Source organism: Biomphalaria glabrata, chromosome 4 (assembly GCF_947242115.1).
Source record: "Biomphalaria glabrata chromosome 4, xgBioGlab47.1, whole genome shotgun sequence".
In the NCBI taxonomy this organism is placed as follows: Eukaryota; Metazoa; Mollusca; class Gastropoda; family Planorbidae; genus Biomphalaria; species Biomphalaria glabrata.
The window spans coordinates 8221167-8238455 of record NC_074714.1 but is presented as its reverse complement, the minus strand read 5'-3'; the positions used below and the strand labels follow the sequence as shown (position 1 = coordinate 8238455).

The window sequence follows — 17289 nt, the reverse complement described above, 5'->3', positions numbered from 1 at the left end:
ACTCCCGTGGGGGGTGCCTAAGGGGGTGTGAGAGCATCCTCATTGCACTGTGCGGAGTTGTAAAAAAGCTCCCACAACCTTGTCACAATCCAGGCGCTGTTCCTCAAAGGGCCGTTACATAAATGGTGTGTCCCGCACAGTTAGCCTGGTATAGAAAAGGAAAATGGCGGGGGTCTTAGTGCCGCGAGTCTGACCCACCTGTCAGGTACAGAACAGTGTACACTGTTCTCATTCAGGCCGGTGAGAGGGAGCTCTTGTTCACTTTTGCTGGCCTAGAGTTCCAAGAGCCGAGGGAGAAGAAGAAAATACTAGGACAAATTTGTACAAATACTCCTTCTTCCCCTGCGTATTATAGCAAGGAATGGGTTGCCTGAGCTAGCCAGGAAAACCACTGACTTGGCAGAATTTAAGTCATTGGTTAAAACGCATGATTAAATGGATGACGCGTAGGACGTAATCATTTTCTTTTTTTTTTAAAGTAACGTCTGTATTATATAAGATAAGATAAGAAAACAGATCATTGTGGCAAATTTTTCCATGGGAAGGGAGGGGATACGGTGTATTTGAACTCTGCGGACCCCCGCTACGCCCACTTTACTATAGTAGCCTTAGTAGATCTAATTCACCTTTTGTTGTGTTTATATACAATTATCGTCTTATTATGGATTTAAATAAAGCATATAAATTATATATTTTTAATTGTTACTCTAAAAAAAAAAATACGCCAAGTACAGAAAACTAAGATCTAAATCTATAGCTAGTAAACAAAAAAATAATATTTGGGTATAAAAAACCAAGCATCACGCATCACTTAGACTAGTAAACACGAACACATGGTATAAACTTCCGGTAGAGTGAGGACCAGAGAGGTGTAGGATTTAGAATTTAGATCTAGATCTAGACTCTATTTATCTTTTCTTCTAATTTCTATAGAGAATGGTTAAAATAAGTAAGTATAAGATTAGATTATCATTCATTGACATTCATTTTTAAAATGTATTCTTTCTAATTGAACATAGATTGATCTAGAGTTAGACTAGTGTCGTAGTGAACGTTAGTGACTAGATGATTAGTAGATGTAGTATTTCAATTATTTGTAGTACTAGATCTAGATCTAGATGAGATCTAGCTAGTTACTACTAGAATCTAGATCTAGTAGTAATAGTAGTACTAGTAGTAGATCTAGACTAGCTAAAGACTAAACTACTAAAGTGTCTAAAGTAGTTAATCTAGATAGTAGATGATAGTAGATCTAGTCTAGATCTAGATTCTAGTTGCTCCAAAAAATGTGTAATAATAATAATAATAATAATGCTAAAATTTTTAATACTAATAAGAGATCTAATAGTTAAAGTAAAAATACTAATAGTAATACATACTTAGACTTTAGTCTTAGTAATACTAAAGTTTAAAGTCACAGTAATACTTAATTAGTTAATAGTAATACTAATACTAATACTACTGTAATACTAGACATAAATGATAAGACAAGAATGAAAAAATGAAAGAAAAAAAAAGATGATTACATCCTACGACTACGTGTGTTCCTCTAGGCCTAGAATAGATCTAGGACTAGGTCCTAGAAGTCCTAGACTAGGTCAATCTTTATCTAGAATCTAGTCAATTGTAGATCTAGATCTAGTAAAATCTAGTTAGTTAAGTTAGATTCTAATCTAGATCTAAACTCTATTGTCTCTACTAGATATAAATATAATATATACAGTAATACAGTCAATATAGAGTATTATAGAGACAGTCTAGATCTGCTTTTAAAATGTATTTATTCTTACTAAGATTCTTAGCAGAAGAATAAAAATAAAGTATATCAATAATAGGTAATACACTGAACCATAATTTACAAATAGAAAAACTAAACCTAATTAAATACTCAGACTGGCTGAACTGTTATCTAGATGGTCACTGGTTAAAACACTGCCCATGGTGTTACCAACCCTTGCAGGAAGTTTAGAATAAGAATAGTTCAGTCATAGGTCTACCACATGACTAGACAGTCATTGAAATACTAGAGATATAGATCTACCTAGATAATATAGGTTTAGTACAAAATGTAGGTCTACAATGCATGCATACTGAGTACACTACTGTACAGCAGTGAGTCGTGGACTAACTTCGCAAACAAGAGATAAAACTAAACTCATTCCACTTGCGCTGCCTCCTAAGGATCTTGAAAATCACATGGCAAGAGAGAATGTGCAGTACTGAGATCCTTGCTTGAACGGGCCTTCTCGGCATCTTTACAGTCCTCAGACAATGCTGCCTGCACATCTTCGCCTGATGGAGGACAATCGCAACCCGAAAATCATTCTTTATTGGCAACTCGCGTCTGGCTCAAGAAAACTGGGTTCCCTTACCTCCGTTACGTGGATGTAGTAAAACTGGAGCTAAAAATAGTGAACATTGATACTGACCATTTGGAAGACATAGCCCTAGACCACACTAGATGAAGAGAGACGGTGACCAAGAAAGCCACGGACAGTAAAAAAACAAGGGACTCTGCTCTGGAAGAAAAGCCTGCCATCCAAAAAAATGGCTGGCTCCTCTACCACCAAAGCAAAAGCCACTTTAACCTGTGATATATGTGGACGGGACTGTCTCTCCAAAATAGGGCTTCACAGTCACATGAAAAAGTGTTCAAGATGAACCATAGTGGTCCTATGACTGAAGGAGGTTAACAAGTACAATTTAACTATGTGTAAAATATGAGTGAATATATGAGTATGACTAGGCAGTAAGTACTAGACTAGATTCTAGATCTAGAATAATCTAGTAGATGATGCTAGTGATAGATCTACTTGTGATTCTGGTAGTAGATCTAGATCATCATTATGGTGAAAAGTCTTGTTTGTTCATTTAAAGTTTAGAGGAAGTTAATTTTGTCTGTCTCGCTGGCATATACAATATTATATATATAGTAATATAGTACATGCACACTAGAAGATAACAATGAGAAGAGACTAGTTGCTTTAATTGAATATTAGTTAAAATTTAATTAATAAAATTAAGAAGGATAATGACAACAAATATAACAATAAGAATAAATAAAAAAAAAAAGATAAATTGTTAATTTTCATTATAGATTACTTAAGACTGAAATGATGCCCATCCTATTGTCTTTTCTAGTTTTATATGATCTCCTTGTAGTTCTGGACACTTTGCATCATCTTCTGGTGGATGATTAGTGTGTACTAAGACATTCTTTCAGAAGTATAAGTTGTCCTGCTTTGTCTTATGATGACTCAGGATATCTTCTATGCTGCTCCCAATGTGGCAAAAGAACTATGCTGCTGCCAATTAAGCAGTAAATTTAGTTTGTGCTGCTATCTTCAGTGATAGGAGTATTCTATCAACAATCAGGCTGTGCAGATGATAGACGATTAGGAACTCCCTAAAAGGGTTGGGATTCTCATGCGCCTTGCATTCAATCAGAAGCAGACATTGGCATCAATTCTAATATAAATTATAAGACATTTAATTTTATATGGTACAGAGAAAAGAAAATATAGATGTACCTAGATTGTTTCTGGATCTGCATCTAGAGAATAGACACTGAATAGACTACTACTCTTTGTTAGAGATCCAGATCTCGAAAGACTAGACATTCTTTACAAAGCTTATTAAATATCAACTCACTCTGTCTGTGATACAAAACACATTATTTCTACTTTTCACAATTATTTATTGTCAAAGGCAACACATAAATAAAACTACAACAACTATTCAATTAAAGAGTTGTAAATTAATTAATTTTGTTTAATATCTAAAAAGGAGTGGAGTTACATCCTTAGGCAAGTTTTTTTTTAAAATATATCTTGCTTGTTCTCATACTTTACTCTAAGTAGATATCTAGATTTATAGATCTGCTCCGTTTGACCACTTTGTACTAGAATCTATGTTATAACTAGATAGATCAGATCTATTCATAGAGACATTCATACCAAGTAGGTGATTAACTCTTAGAATAATTCAGCTTTTAAGACTTTTGTTTTGTTATTCTCTAGGATCAAAAAGCAAGAGGCAATCAACTAAGCACCGTGTTAAAGTGGAGAGAAAGGTATGTGATAAAGTTGTCATTATATGAAAGTAAATGAAAGTCTGGGGTTCGAATCCTGGTGAAGACTGGGATTTTTAACTTCAGGATCTTCGGGCGCCTCTGAGTCCACCCAGCTCTAATGGGTACCTAATGTTAGTTGGGGAAAAGTAAAGGCGGTTGGTCGTTGTGCTGGCCACATCACACCCTCATAAACCGTAGGCAACAGAAACAGATGACCTTTACATCATCTGCCCTATAGACCACAAGGTCTGAAAGGGGAACTTTTTTTTACCATATTTCAGAGTAAGTTTTGTTAGAACTGTACTACTTTTATTAAGGAGAGGATTCAAGCCTTCACTCAAATGCTGTTTGAACTTTTATTAAATTGTATATAATTTATTACTACCAGCTTTGGTGTGTTCTGTATAAGGTCATGATATCTCATACATTAGCGACTCCCTTTACTGAGAATTCTAACATCCCTTGGAAGTTGTCTCTGTTTTATGACACTAAACATCTTAGAGCTTGTTATTTTAAAGACAGTCATGGTAGATTTTCAAATCATTATCTTTTCATGATAGAAGTTCAGAACTAAGATCTCATGTAGCTCCCATGAAAGAATGTTCCTTTTTTACCTGATCAAAAAAGCTTGCATGACATATTGCTGCAAAAGTGTCTTGTATCGATTGGAAGCAATAACCTTCAATGATTTCAATTTTCTATGTCACAATAATTTTCTGGTATATAGTATAGTGAGTATAGAGTATAGTGTTGTTTCACAATTTATATCACATATGTAAGTTCTGGGGTGCATCTGAATACACTGGAGAAAAACATCGTAGAACATATTTTTCTAGAGTTTACATATCTATCTAATCTGTCTTATGTAATTATTCTTTTTGTCCGCCTTCTTAACCTTCTACATTACATTTCTAAATTACACTTTTTTTTTTTTTTTTACATCTATTCTAGGTATTTGAAAAATCTGGTCTTACAAAAACAAGTTTTTTTTTTTATCTTACACATATACACAATGTGACCTAATAACCTGGTCAGTCCTCACTTTCCAGGCTTATGCACAGATGCCTGGCTCTCTAAGTATGCTTTGAAATACTATGTCAGCAAAGCAAGGGATAAGAAATGAACTCTACCATGAACTCTACCATGAACTCTACCTTGAACTCTACCTTCCTTGTTAAACAAAAATAGGCATCATTAACATCTGATCTATTCGTGAAGGGGCAGACGATGTTAGGCATCATTAATTTAACTTTTGTTATAGGGCAGATGATGTTGTGCCTGTTATGTGGCTAATACAGACACTAGTTTGTAATGTGCACGCAGAAAAGGAAATAGTTCACCTCCTAATGTCAATGTTTCTTCTCTTTTCCCAGGTGAGAGAACACAACAAGAAAAAAAGGAGAGAAGAGAGAAAAAATCCCAGAAAAGGTTTTGTGAAATTGGCATATCTCTAATAATAATAATATTTATTGTCCGTAAGGAAATTCGTCTTATATTTTACCCCTGCTCTAGGGTTGAAATAGTTGGTATATATATATATATTTTTTTTTATTTTTGTTTTGCAGGAACATTCAAATGGTCAGCATTACAATGCTTCCTCAGCCCCCAACACATTTTTTTTCTGGTTCTCAAATTCTTTCAGATCCCCTTTTCTCTTGCATCATTAAATCAAACGACCCTTAATCCCCCAGATGTGGAGCAAGCAGAAACACTTTTTAGGCCTATTAGTTGTAGCCCTCTAGTCTGCCTGCTTTATAAAGCCCCCCCCCCCCTTTTACACACACACACAATACATGACACACTGTTTTAAAATGGAACGGCTCTCCTCCAGCAACACACTTTTTGGCCCTTGTATCTTCTAATAGAATGGATGACACATAGGCACAAACAAACTAACCACACGCTGGCCACTGGTCAGCTTGACCTGAATCTTTTATTATTATTACTATTCCGTGAAACAGCCAGCATTACGATGATATTTCATACTTTAAAAAAAAATTACCCTCCAACAGAAATTCCTCATTGCCAATCACAAACTTTTAAGGACGCCCGACAGTTTTTAACAAAGCATACTCTTGTTCCTGTTATATATTAATGGCCCACTACACACATTTTTAGCTGTAAATTATTGAAGTCTTGATAAATAAATCATTTAAGTTTTGCTCCTCAAGAGAAACCGTTTGGAAGAAGGAACATCAATATACATAATTTAGTCAACTCCAAACACATGACTTTTTTATTTATTTTGTCAGTCATAGATCTAGAATCTTGAGTTAAAATCAAGTTGTTATCTAGAGACGCACCTCAGTCACACTGATCTAAGGATGATATTCCCTCACATTTACTTTGATGTTTATGTGAATTTGTAATTCTGATCTAATTTAGATCTAGAGGAGAATTAGATCTAGATCTGTGTAGAAATAAACATATCACTCAACTGTAAGTCATAAGCATTGACACAGATTAGTTTGCCTGGGTATTATGGAGCTTTGCTTACAGCACTTAATATCCAGGCAACTGTTTAATTCTAATAAATATCTTATCATTAGAGCAGTAATCAATATTTATAGCACGATAAAAATGGGACATGTGTCGATAACTGTTGTCTTTCTTAGCTGCCTGAAGATAACTGATTTTTTTTAGAAATAAATGGCCATTGTTTTGTAGCATGGGGCTGACTTTTTTTTTTTTTTTTTTTTGTCTTTTTCCATCACTTAGTAGTTTTTTTGGCAGTTGAGGTAGATTTAACCATATTATTAGTGATACAAACAGTTCATATTATTTATGTGACAAGGTGCATTGATCATTACCAAGTTGGGACATTTATCCCAATTCAGTTGCAGTGCCACCTTTCCATGTGTTAGTCACAAACTTTTATATTTTAATACTGAACGTAAATTTTTTTTGTTACTTGTATGGCTTCAATTAGAACTCATAAAATTCTTTGGTTTTCACCAAACAGCATCAAAGAAAGATCCTGGGATACCCAACATTTTGCCTTTCAAAGAAGAAGTTTTAAAAGAAGCTCAAGCTTACAAACAGAAAGTAAGTTAACAAAATGTGTATATTTGTTTTTTTTTTTGAAGTGAAAAGAACTGGACATAATATTACTAAATTTATGTCTGGCAACTATGGAAGATTTTAAACTCTGGTTTGACATGCTGGAAATGAAACATGTTTACTAGAACCACCTTATGATACTAACAGAGTTGAATTTACTGCGACAATTTTGTTCGATGCACTACATTTATTGCATTGTCAACTAATGTTTTAAAAAAAATGTTAATGTTATTTTTTTGGTTTGCTTAAAATGTTTGTTTAGAGAGAAGAGGAAAAAATGAAACAAAAAGCTGCCAGAAAAAAGGCAAGAGAAAAACTTCAGAATCAGAAGAGAAATCTCACAGATATAATCAAAGATGCAGAGAAACGTCAAAAAGATTATGATAAACAGGTTGTTATATTTTTTTTTTATTTCATTACTTTTCTGTGTAAAATTCAAAATTTTATTTAAAACTTAATTTGTAGATAGTTTTCTATTATCTGTAGTTATTATTTCTTTTTATTCTTAGAACAAGGGAGAGAAACAGGAAGAGTTACAGAGTGCTAATAAAGTTTTAGAAAACTCAAGGAAAACTTTCTATAAGGAATTCAAAAAGGTAAGAACCCTGGATGATAGAATCTTAATGTTTGTTATTACCAAGATCCTTTTCATATGATCTCTAGCACATACTTTACAGAATTTTTTTAGAACCTGTCTTTTTCAATAAAACTTAGTGAAAAATGTATGTTTGTGACAGGTCATTGATGCAGCAGATGTGGTTTTAGAAGTGCTTGACGCCAGGGATCCATTAGGAAGCCGTTGTCTAGAGGTGGAAGAAGCGGTCAGGTTGGCACCAGGGAACAAAAAGCTGGTCTTGGTTCTCAATAAAATAGGTTAATTTTTTTTTTTCAAAGAGAATTGATTAAAAAAAAAAGGAATAACCATGATAGGTGTAGTTTGATTAAAAAAAATAAAATTGGAATGTGAGTCATTACAATGAATATGATGGAGGAAGAGGAAACCGTGCCTCATATTCTGTTTGACTCGCTGATCTCCGTCTCGACAGGTCTGGGAAACCAAAAATTCTCGACCTGTATGGCGACATTTATGCACCACGCAAGATAGCAGGGTTTCTGTCCAGGGCTTTTGCAAGAGAGGATTTGAGCCTCTCAAGCCCTCAATCAAATGATGATGATGAATATTCAGTTTTGTTGAATTAAAATTAACATTAATTTTGATAAAGAATTAAACTGTGCGCTACTCATAAATGTGTAAGGGACTATTAGTTCATAGAATACATCATGATCATCTTTCCTTTGCGTTTCAAATGGAACGGTTCCATTCTAAGGCCTGTCTAGCTCTGTTGTTGGTATCTTTTCTAAGGGTGGGACCAATCCATCTCCACTTCCTAAGATCTGCTTCTCTATATTTTTCTGTCCACTCATCTCCCACAGTTTGGTGTTTTCTATTTTGTCGTACCAGTGTCTTAGAATACACGATGGATAGTGTTTGGACCAACAACAACAATTACACTGTAAACAAATGTTACATGCATAAATTAAACTATGCACAACACAATTATTTCATAATTTTTATTTTTTGTTCCAGATCTTGTACCTAAGGACATCGTAGAATCTTGGTTGAAATATTTAAGAAAAGAGCTTCCTGCCATTGCTTTTAAAGCCTCAACGCAGCAACAGAGGGACAGGCTGGTAAGTTTGCTATTAACATTTTGGTAAATAATGTGTTCTTAACTCTTATTGAGATTTTGTATACAAAACTTTATCAATGTATTTGATTTTCGACATTCTCTTTGTTATAGACTCAGACAAAGGTAGACTACTCAAGCGCTAGTGATGACCTTCTCAAATCCAGTAATTGTTTGGGTGCTGATGTGCTTATGAAACTTTTAAAAAATTACTGCCGTACCACAGAATTAGCCATCAACGTTGGGGTTGTAGGTAAAGTATTAATCTTTTTTTCTTGTAAATGGTTTATTTAAAAAAAATTAGAAAAAAAATGTGCAATTTTTTGTACCTGCCTGGGTGTACAAATATTTTGAAACTCTAGAAGGCATTACCTATTGTGATGAATAGTTAGATGTTTGTATTTATATTAAATTTTGATAATTTCATATTATAAATCTTTTGTACAATAGGTACTAATACATGACATCAGTAAATAAAATGAAATTTAAAAAATACAATGTGTATTTATACAAAATACTATCTAACATTTTAAGGTTTAAACTTGTCAGAATCCAAATCTAGATCCAAAACTACTAATTGTCATTGGGGCACAACATGGCCTAAATTGTGACATAAAATCTAATTGGCATTGTATTACATACACCAGTGTATTGTGAAGAGAGAGTATTTCATTATGATTACAAATATTTCCTTTAATGTATTTTAAATAGTTCAATCCCACTTAAGCAATTTTCCAAGCTGTAAGATGTTTGATGTGGGTGTCTAAAAAAAGATGTTGCTCTGAGGGAGTCAAGGAATGTCAAGGAATATCAAAGTCTGTAGCTCTGTGTTGATATAATTTTGTTACCACTTAAAAAAAAAAATCCTGTATAGGAAATCTTTCATGCTTTAGCGTGCTTAGTACTCTCTGGTTGGGTCTCTTTTAGCGACCTGTGTGAGATAGGGAGTAGGTTTCCATAGTGCCTTAGGAGATCAGCAAATACAATTTGATAGGCAGTCAGGTGTTTTATGTTCATGCTGATTTGATACCTCAGATTTGGTAACATTAAAAACAAAGCAGAATTTGTTCATTTTTGGGTATAGCATGGCTGCGTGTGATTTTAGGATAATTGCAAACCATAACATTGATGTTAAATCAAGGTTAAAGTTAGTTTTATCTTTTCTACTGTCACAATGCAACTGTTATGTTTCTTTCTCTGCAAGGTTTCCCCAACACTGGTAAAAGTAGTTTGATCAACAGTTTGAAGAGAGCCAAGACTTGTGAAGTGGGAGCTATCCCAGGAGTCACCAGGTAATGACATGCTATTCCTAGCGACTACTTCTCAACCATTTTACAGTCTTGATCATGATGTTGTTTTGTTTGTTAAGCTCGTTTTACAGTCCAGCAATGTTTTTATTCAGGCAGATGCAGTCTGTCCATTTGGACAAGCACATCAAATTGCTGGACAGTCCTGGTGTAGTACTCAGTAACAGTTCCTCAGATGTAGCTGCTGTTTTAAGAAATGTTGTGAAAGTATGTTGATAAATTTCATTCTATTCTAATGATATATTGTGACGTACACTAATTGCAAAGGGTTTGTTAATTAGCGTCTGAAAAAAATCAACATGTCTAGACATTACAAAATGTGATTAAAATGGAATATATTCAGACGTAATAATATAATATCAGCCTAATTCAAACCCAAGCATTTACCTGCTAACACTGTATCTAATTTCATTACTTCCAACCCCAATGCTAGACTTTGTTCCAAATATAAATTTGATACATTAATGACTCAGACTTTTACAGCATTGTATGATGTTGGCAAATAGTATGCATATTCTCCAAATATTTAGTTTATATTTTAACATGATAAAGCCTTTCTGAGCTCATAGCTTGTAAATCTTTAACAACTAGATATACTTCTATCTTTTCTTACATGTAAATTTGCAAGAAATCATTTTGTCCTTTCATTTTTCTTATACTTGTTTTATCTCTATTAGCTTGAAGATCTAGATGATCCAATCCCATGTGTGGAAGCCATTTTATCTCGGTGTCAGAAAATGCAGGTTAGATTATATTAGTGTTTAGTAGACACTTAACAGTATTACTGCTGATTTCTTTACATTATATCAATTACTGGTTTGTTTTGTTTGATAGTATCCCTACAGATCATTTTTAAATGTTGACATTTCTAGGCATGAAATGATAAAAAAGAAAGTTTTGTTCTCAGATGATGTTGCACTACAATATCCCAGACTATAAAGATGTGAATGAGTTCCTGAACTTGTTGGCTACAAGGATGGGGAAGTTGAGGAAGGGAGGTATCCCAGATATCACCAGGGCAGCTCGACACATGCTTCAAGACTGGAACTTGTGAGAGCAGTCAACCATTTTTAGTTCTAGTCATTGTACTCCCATTTGGTACTTATGTCACATCATCAATCATTTTAGGAGTCCAAAACCTATTCCTTCTTTTCAGTCCTTCCTTTTTTCTTTTATATTTGGGCTGGAAGCTTGTCCACTTCATGTTTGCATTCTTTCTTATTGGCATTCACATTCAAAGATCTTCAAGATTTGTTTTCAGACTTTTTACATGGTTTCTCTTTAGAACACTAATAATAATAATGGAAATGACTTCAATTCCAAAGATTAAGGATGAGTACAGTGTCTCACTTGACTATGTTAGTTAGATCATAAATTACATAGCAATTCTAGCATGTAGCTGGGATCCTCGACTCAAAAAAGTAGCAGGTTTTAATTTTAAAATTCACCTATCCCTTAGTCTGTTGGGCACAACACATGATCTGTCTACAGTCTTTCTCCTTTCCCCTGTCTTTCACCTTGACTAGACTCTTTTAATGATGGGCCTGTCCATTCCTTGAGGTTGTTTCCCATTGATTTCTCTGTCTACCTCTTCTTCTTTTCCCTGGGTTTGGAAGATAACTATCTTATGTGTATCTTGTAAGGGGCATGTTATCGTGGCTGTACACATTTAGGTCATTACATTTCCATTCTGTAATAATCAACACCTAACACCCTGTTTATTTTTGTAGTTATCTTGTCTAATAAGTTTTGTAATAAGTTACTCTGACTGTAAGGATTTATGATTCCTTATAATTTGATTGTCCTGTCCAGTGGGAAGATCACTTACTACACTGTACCACCAGAACCAACCAATGAAACAGCAAGTCACATAGAGGCAAAGATTGTTACAGAATGGGGCAAAGAGTTCAACATTGATGACCTTTTAGCAGATGAGTCCAAAATGCTCAGCGGTTGGTAGCTTTACACTTTAATGCACAGTTTTAACAAGATACTGTAAGGGCTTGTGGGTTGATAATATTTTCTAGGCAAAGTCCTTGCAGAACAAATATATATTTGAAATATAAGAATGGTTGGTGAATGACTCAGAGAAAGGGAGATTTTTTTAAATTCATGCTGATGATCCATAATTGAGACTTTATTATATAAGTTGGAATGAAAATGATTTTGGTCAAACTATTTTGTTTCTTTTTCTTCATGCTCATTGGCTAACTGTATTAGTTCCATGAGTAATATAATTAAAATCTACTTTAGTCTATAAATAAACTAGCTTTTAGAACTATTATTATTATAGCTTTTATATAGCGCACTCTTTTATGCTTAAAGCATGCTCATAGCGCTTTTGGTCCAATCTCTTTTGTGGACCAGTTGGGGGAGGGGGTATCTAGGAGTTGGTTTTCCGTGCTGCCTTTAGGCTCTCAGTAAGCACAACTCTGCCCGAGTCGGGTGTCGAACCTCGAGCCCCCTTCTAGGTAGCCAAGTTCAAGCGCACTTGGCCTCTTGACCATGCTTCTTTGTTCTCATTTTTTATGTTGGTTGGTTCAGATGATGATAGACTATGCAGCTTTGAAGGACATGGTTGCCATTCTTTAGTGACGCTCCACTAGGGCAAATTTCACTAGTCACAATATTGGCTTACCAAAACTTGGTTAGTCATAGAACTGTTAGGTTCTTGCCATTCATAACTTTTTTCCCTACTTGGACTCCACAGGGGTGGGGGGGGGATCCTAAGCCACTGATGACATCAATATTTGGTTTACAAAATGGTTTATGGCTTTTAAAAATATATTAAGACTCTTCAAAAATTAATTACATAAAAAAAGTATTAAGTTCTATATTAACTATTGTGCCCAGGTCTAGGAACAAAAGAACATTGTATGCAGATAGCATCTGTTGGTCCTCTGAAAGCTGTCATCAGGGAAGAGGACTTGGTAGAAGAAAAAGAAGATAATAATGATGAGATGTCAGATGAAGATGTTTCTGGAGATGAAGAGGAAATGGAGGAGGAGGATGACCAGACAGAGGTAGTTCTTTGAAACATCATGTCTGTAATAAAACACTATTCACTCACACACAGTACCCACTTTTATCTTTAATTGTTAATTTTGGAAGATTTTTTTTTTCAAAATAGAAGAGAATGTGCTTTTTACTATTTAATGTATCATTTGTAATGGAAGTGTTGTCTGACCATTTGTAATGGAAGTGTTGTCTGACCATTTGTAATGGGAATGTAGTCTGCTCATTTGTAATGGGAATGTAGTCTGCTCATTTGTAATGGGAATGTAGTCTGCTAATTTGTAATGGAAGTGTTGTCTGACCATTTGTAATGGAAGTGTTGTCTGACCATTTGTAATGGGAATGTAGTCTGCTCATTTGTAATGGGAATGTAGTCTGCTCATTTGTAATGGGAATGTAGTCTGCTCATTTGTAATGGGAGTGTTGTCTGCTAATTTGTAATGGAAGTGTTGTCTGACCATTTGTAATGGGAGTGTTGTCTGCTCATTTGTAATGGAGTGTTATCTGCTACTTCTGTGTTTGAAATTTGACATGCACAACTTTGAATTCTTCCAACATCCATAACTCTATTAAAGGCAGCTAGTTAGTAGGGTTTGAACTTTAACCTTGATAGCTGGTATTTCAGGATGTATATCCATCTAAGGATTTAAGTGGCAAAACATTTTTTCAGTTCCTAAATCTGTTATCTTACAAGCTCTTCATGGGTTCTGGACAAAAATGGGTGGAAGTCTGAAAATTCCGGAAACTGTAAAGTGTTTGGTTAATAATGTGGATGTCCTGAGTTTTATTCCCATAATGGTTCTTCAATGACCATTCCATAGGATCACATCTAATTGGATTCAATCTGTATCCAATCATATGTGATCCTAATCAGATCCAACCCTATTTGATCCAATCTGATATGATCCAATCTTATCCAATTTGATTTTAAATAAGAATTAATTTTAACAAACATTTATATTCCTTTTTTTTTTTGTCCCCAGCTGAAAGGTGTCACAGTGACTGTTGGAGAGAGTAAAAATAAAAAAGGCAAAGAGCAGACAACCCCAACCAATGACAAAGTACGGCCCAGAGGACCTCCTCCCAAGAAACAGCTAGAAAGGTTTGGTGGGCTTACAACTAAGAAGGGTAAAAAGTTGGCAGAAAAGCGAGAGAAAAAGAAGAAGAAGAAAGCAGGTATGTAGACATTTATCATTCATATAGGAAATATATATGGATATATAACGGCCATATAGTTCACTTGCTGGAAGTGGTAATGGATGTAAGCACTCCACTAACTATAAAATGCAACCTAATGGCATGCGTCTCAAATAGCCTCTGACAACCAGTCCAACTCCTGGCCTTTACGCGTGGCTCAGATATTGAATCCAGCAGAACTGTTCTCACTAACAGGAGAAGGGCCAATGGCAAGAAACTGGCACCTTAACCAGTAAGCTTCGTGCAGGAGGGGCTCGTTAGCCATGGCTGGCTACCCACCTAGAAGAAGGAAAACTCTGAATTCAAACCTCTGTTGCCTTGCAGCTATACCCAATCAAATGAAAGTCTTCGGGAGTAAATCCTGAGGAAAAATCAGGAGTTGGTGACCCTAGGCAATTTTTACAGCACCCCGTGCTACATCCAGGCAGAACCTGCAACACATATGAGCCCAAAGTGTATCGGCACTACCATTTCTTTGGATACATCAGCTGCGTGGATAGGGGGGAACTGATTCATCTCATTTCCATAAGATGATCCATAGTTGCTTTGCAACTGAAGGATGCCATAGATAGTTCACTTGTATTAATAAATCTTAAATAGGTTATGAATAAGGTCTTAATGAGGAACTAGTTCATATACCACAACAGACCTCAATTGAAAGAAATAGCTTGGTCACACTGAAGTCTTTCATGGATTCATCAAAGTTTGTAATAATACTAATTTCCTTTAAGAGTTGCCACTGTCATTTGCTGCTCTTGTATGACTCCTTAGCTTGAATATTGAAGAATCAGTCTCTCTATCCAAATGTTAACACCATGAAGGTTTTTAAAATTACGGTCATTTTTATGTCACCTTCACAGTCTGTCCTTTTTCTGGTGATCCAAGACATAAAACCCACCATCAGCAATACATGTTCTACTGATAAAGAAGTGAAGACTAAGACTAAGACTAAGACTGCTTTATTGATCCTTACGGAAATTTGTTGTGATTACAAGGACTCGTTTCTCATATAAAGACAACACAACAGAAAAATACACATAAATACAACAGACAACATAAAGAGTTCATTCAGCGACTACACACAGGTATCTTGGTGCATTTCATGTTCCCTGATCAATGAGTGGCGGTGATAGAGTCTGACCGAGTGAGGTACGAACGAGTTTTTGTACCGCTCCGTTCTTGTTTTGATTGACAGCAGTCGCCCACTTCGCGACGACCTGGCGTAGTTCTGATGGAGCGGGTGGCCGTTGTCTTCCAAGATTTTTTCGATTTTTCTTAGGCACGTTTGTTCAAAAAGTTCCTTTAAATGTGGTAATGTTGTGAGTGTAATTTTTGATGCTTTTTTAATGATGTTTTCTAGACGTTGCAACAGTTTAGATGAGGCGTTGCCTTGCCAACAACTTATTCCGTATGTTAGCAGATTTTGTACTGTCGCGCCGTAAAATGTCTCAAGGATCTTCTTGTTTAATTTAAAACTGTTGAGTTTGTATAGAAAAAAGAGTCGCTGGGCTGTTTTCTTTGTCAGAGTTCCAAGGTGGTCTTCCCATGAAAGCTTGTTGTTGATGATAATGCCTAGATATTTATATGCCTTTACTTGTTCTATAGATGTAGTGTTTATTTGCAGTTCACGTATAGTTTGTTTTTTCTTTCTAAAATCTATTATAAGTTCTTTAGTTTTTGTTACATTCAGTTCTAGAAAGTTGTCGGTGCACCAGTTTGTAAACTCTTCTATCGAGCTTCGATACTGAGTTTCGTCTCCTGAAATAAGACCGACTATGGCAGTATCATCAGCGAATTTAATGAGTTTAACTGAGTCATAGATGCTTCTTATGTCATTAGTGTAAAGAGTGTATAGCACAGGAGAAAGTACACAACCTTGTGGAGCACCCGTACATAGAACTCGAGTTGACGATTTGGTGTTGTTGACTTTAACATACTGGGGCCGTTGGGTTAAAAAGTTTAGAACCCATGCTTGCAAGTAAGGGCTTACATTTAAGTTACTCAGTTTGTTTATCATTAGATGTGGCTGTATGGTATTGAAAGCCGAGGAGAAATCTACGAAGAGGACTCGTGCATATGTTTTGGGTATATCGAGATGCTTATAAAGCTGGTCCAAAAGCAATAGAATGGCATCCTCAGTTCCTCTAGCTGCTTTGTATGCAAATTGGTGAGGGTCTAGGCTGTTATTGACTTTTGCTACAAGTTGTTTAAGAATATATTTTTCAAAACATTTCATAACAATAGGTGTTAGTGCTACTGGGCGGAAATCATTTAAGCAATCTATTTTTGGTTTCTTAGGCACTGGTATGATTTCTGAAGTTTTCCAGATGTTTGGAATTACGCACGTTTGCAATGACTGGTTAAAGATATGACAGAAGATAGAAGAAATTTGCTCCGCACATAGCTTGATCAGAAGAAGTGTAAATTAACTTTGTTGAGGGGGGAGGGTATTGATTACAAATGTTAACCTATGGTCAATTTTATTGTCTTAGATGCAGTTGCTGGGAAATTGTCCAGTGCTTTAGAATCTGCCTTTGGAGGACTTGGTGCATCCGATTACAGTTTTGAGCAAGACTTTTCTTGATTCTATGCTGATTTTAAAAAATGTTTATGTGAATATATATAACTAGGTCAATAAATCCTTCTAAAATTAATCTGATTTTGTTGTCACTTCTGAATCATGTCCTGCATCAGATTGTGCTTTATAAAGGGAACAACAAATTGTTTTATATAAAAACCATTTCACAATTTAATGAGCAAATATCACCCACAGATATATTAATTAAAGATATTATTTCAATATGTAGACCTGAAGATTCCATGCAATATGAAGGTCATGGTTCAAATGCTTCAGTGTTTTTATAAAATGCATCAACAAATACATAATAACAAAAGTTCCACAGTTAGGCTTCCACATCAAGCTTTGAACTCTTTTTGTAATTCTAATGTT

General features: G+C 35.1%; 1 protein-coding gene across 1 annotated transcript; it reads left to right on the top strand.

Moving 5' to 3' along the window:
- The first annotated feature begins 819 nt into the window (after positions 1-819).
- On the top strand, positions 820-16988 carry LOC106052114 (uncharacterized). The gene is made up of 17 exons (XM_056026040.1): positions 820-949; positions 4020-4072; positions 5446-5500; positions 7035-7117; positions 7395-7523; positions 7642-7728; positions 7870-8005; positions 8721-8824; positions 8935-9073; positions 10025-10112; positions 10223-10334; positions 10805-10870; positions 11035-11177; positions 11940-12079; positions 12981-13150; positions 14126-14318; positions 16832-16988. The coding sequence occupies exons 1-17, from the start codon at positions 937-939 to the stop codon at positions 16921-16923; spliced, it is 1803 nt and encodes a 600-aa protein (XP_055882015.1). The 5' UTR covers positions 820-936; the 3' UTR covers positions 16924-16988.
- The last annotated feature ends 301 nt before the right edge of the window (positions 16989-17289 follow it).

Bases quoted from the DNA above. Each gene is read 5' to 3' on its own strand.
- LOC106052114 (XM_056026040.1), top strand. The intron at 8,006-8,720 runs GTTAATTTTTTT...TTTTTGTTCCAG, and splicing joins CTTGGTTCTCAATAAAATAG to ATCTTGTACCTAAGGACATC. The intron at 10,335-10,804 runs GTATGTTGATAA...TATCTCTATTAG, and splicing joins TTTTAAGAAATGTTGTGAAA to CTTGAAGATCTAGATGATCC.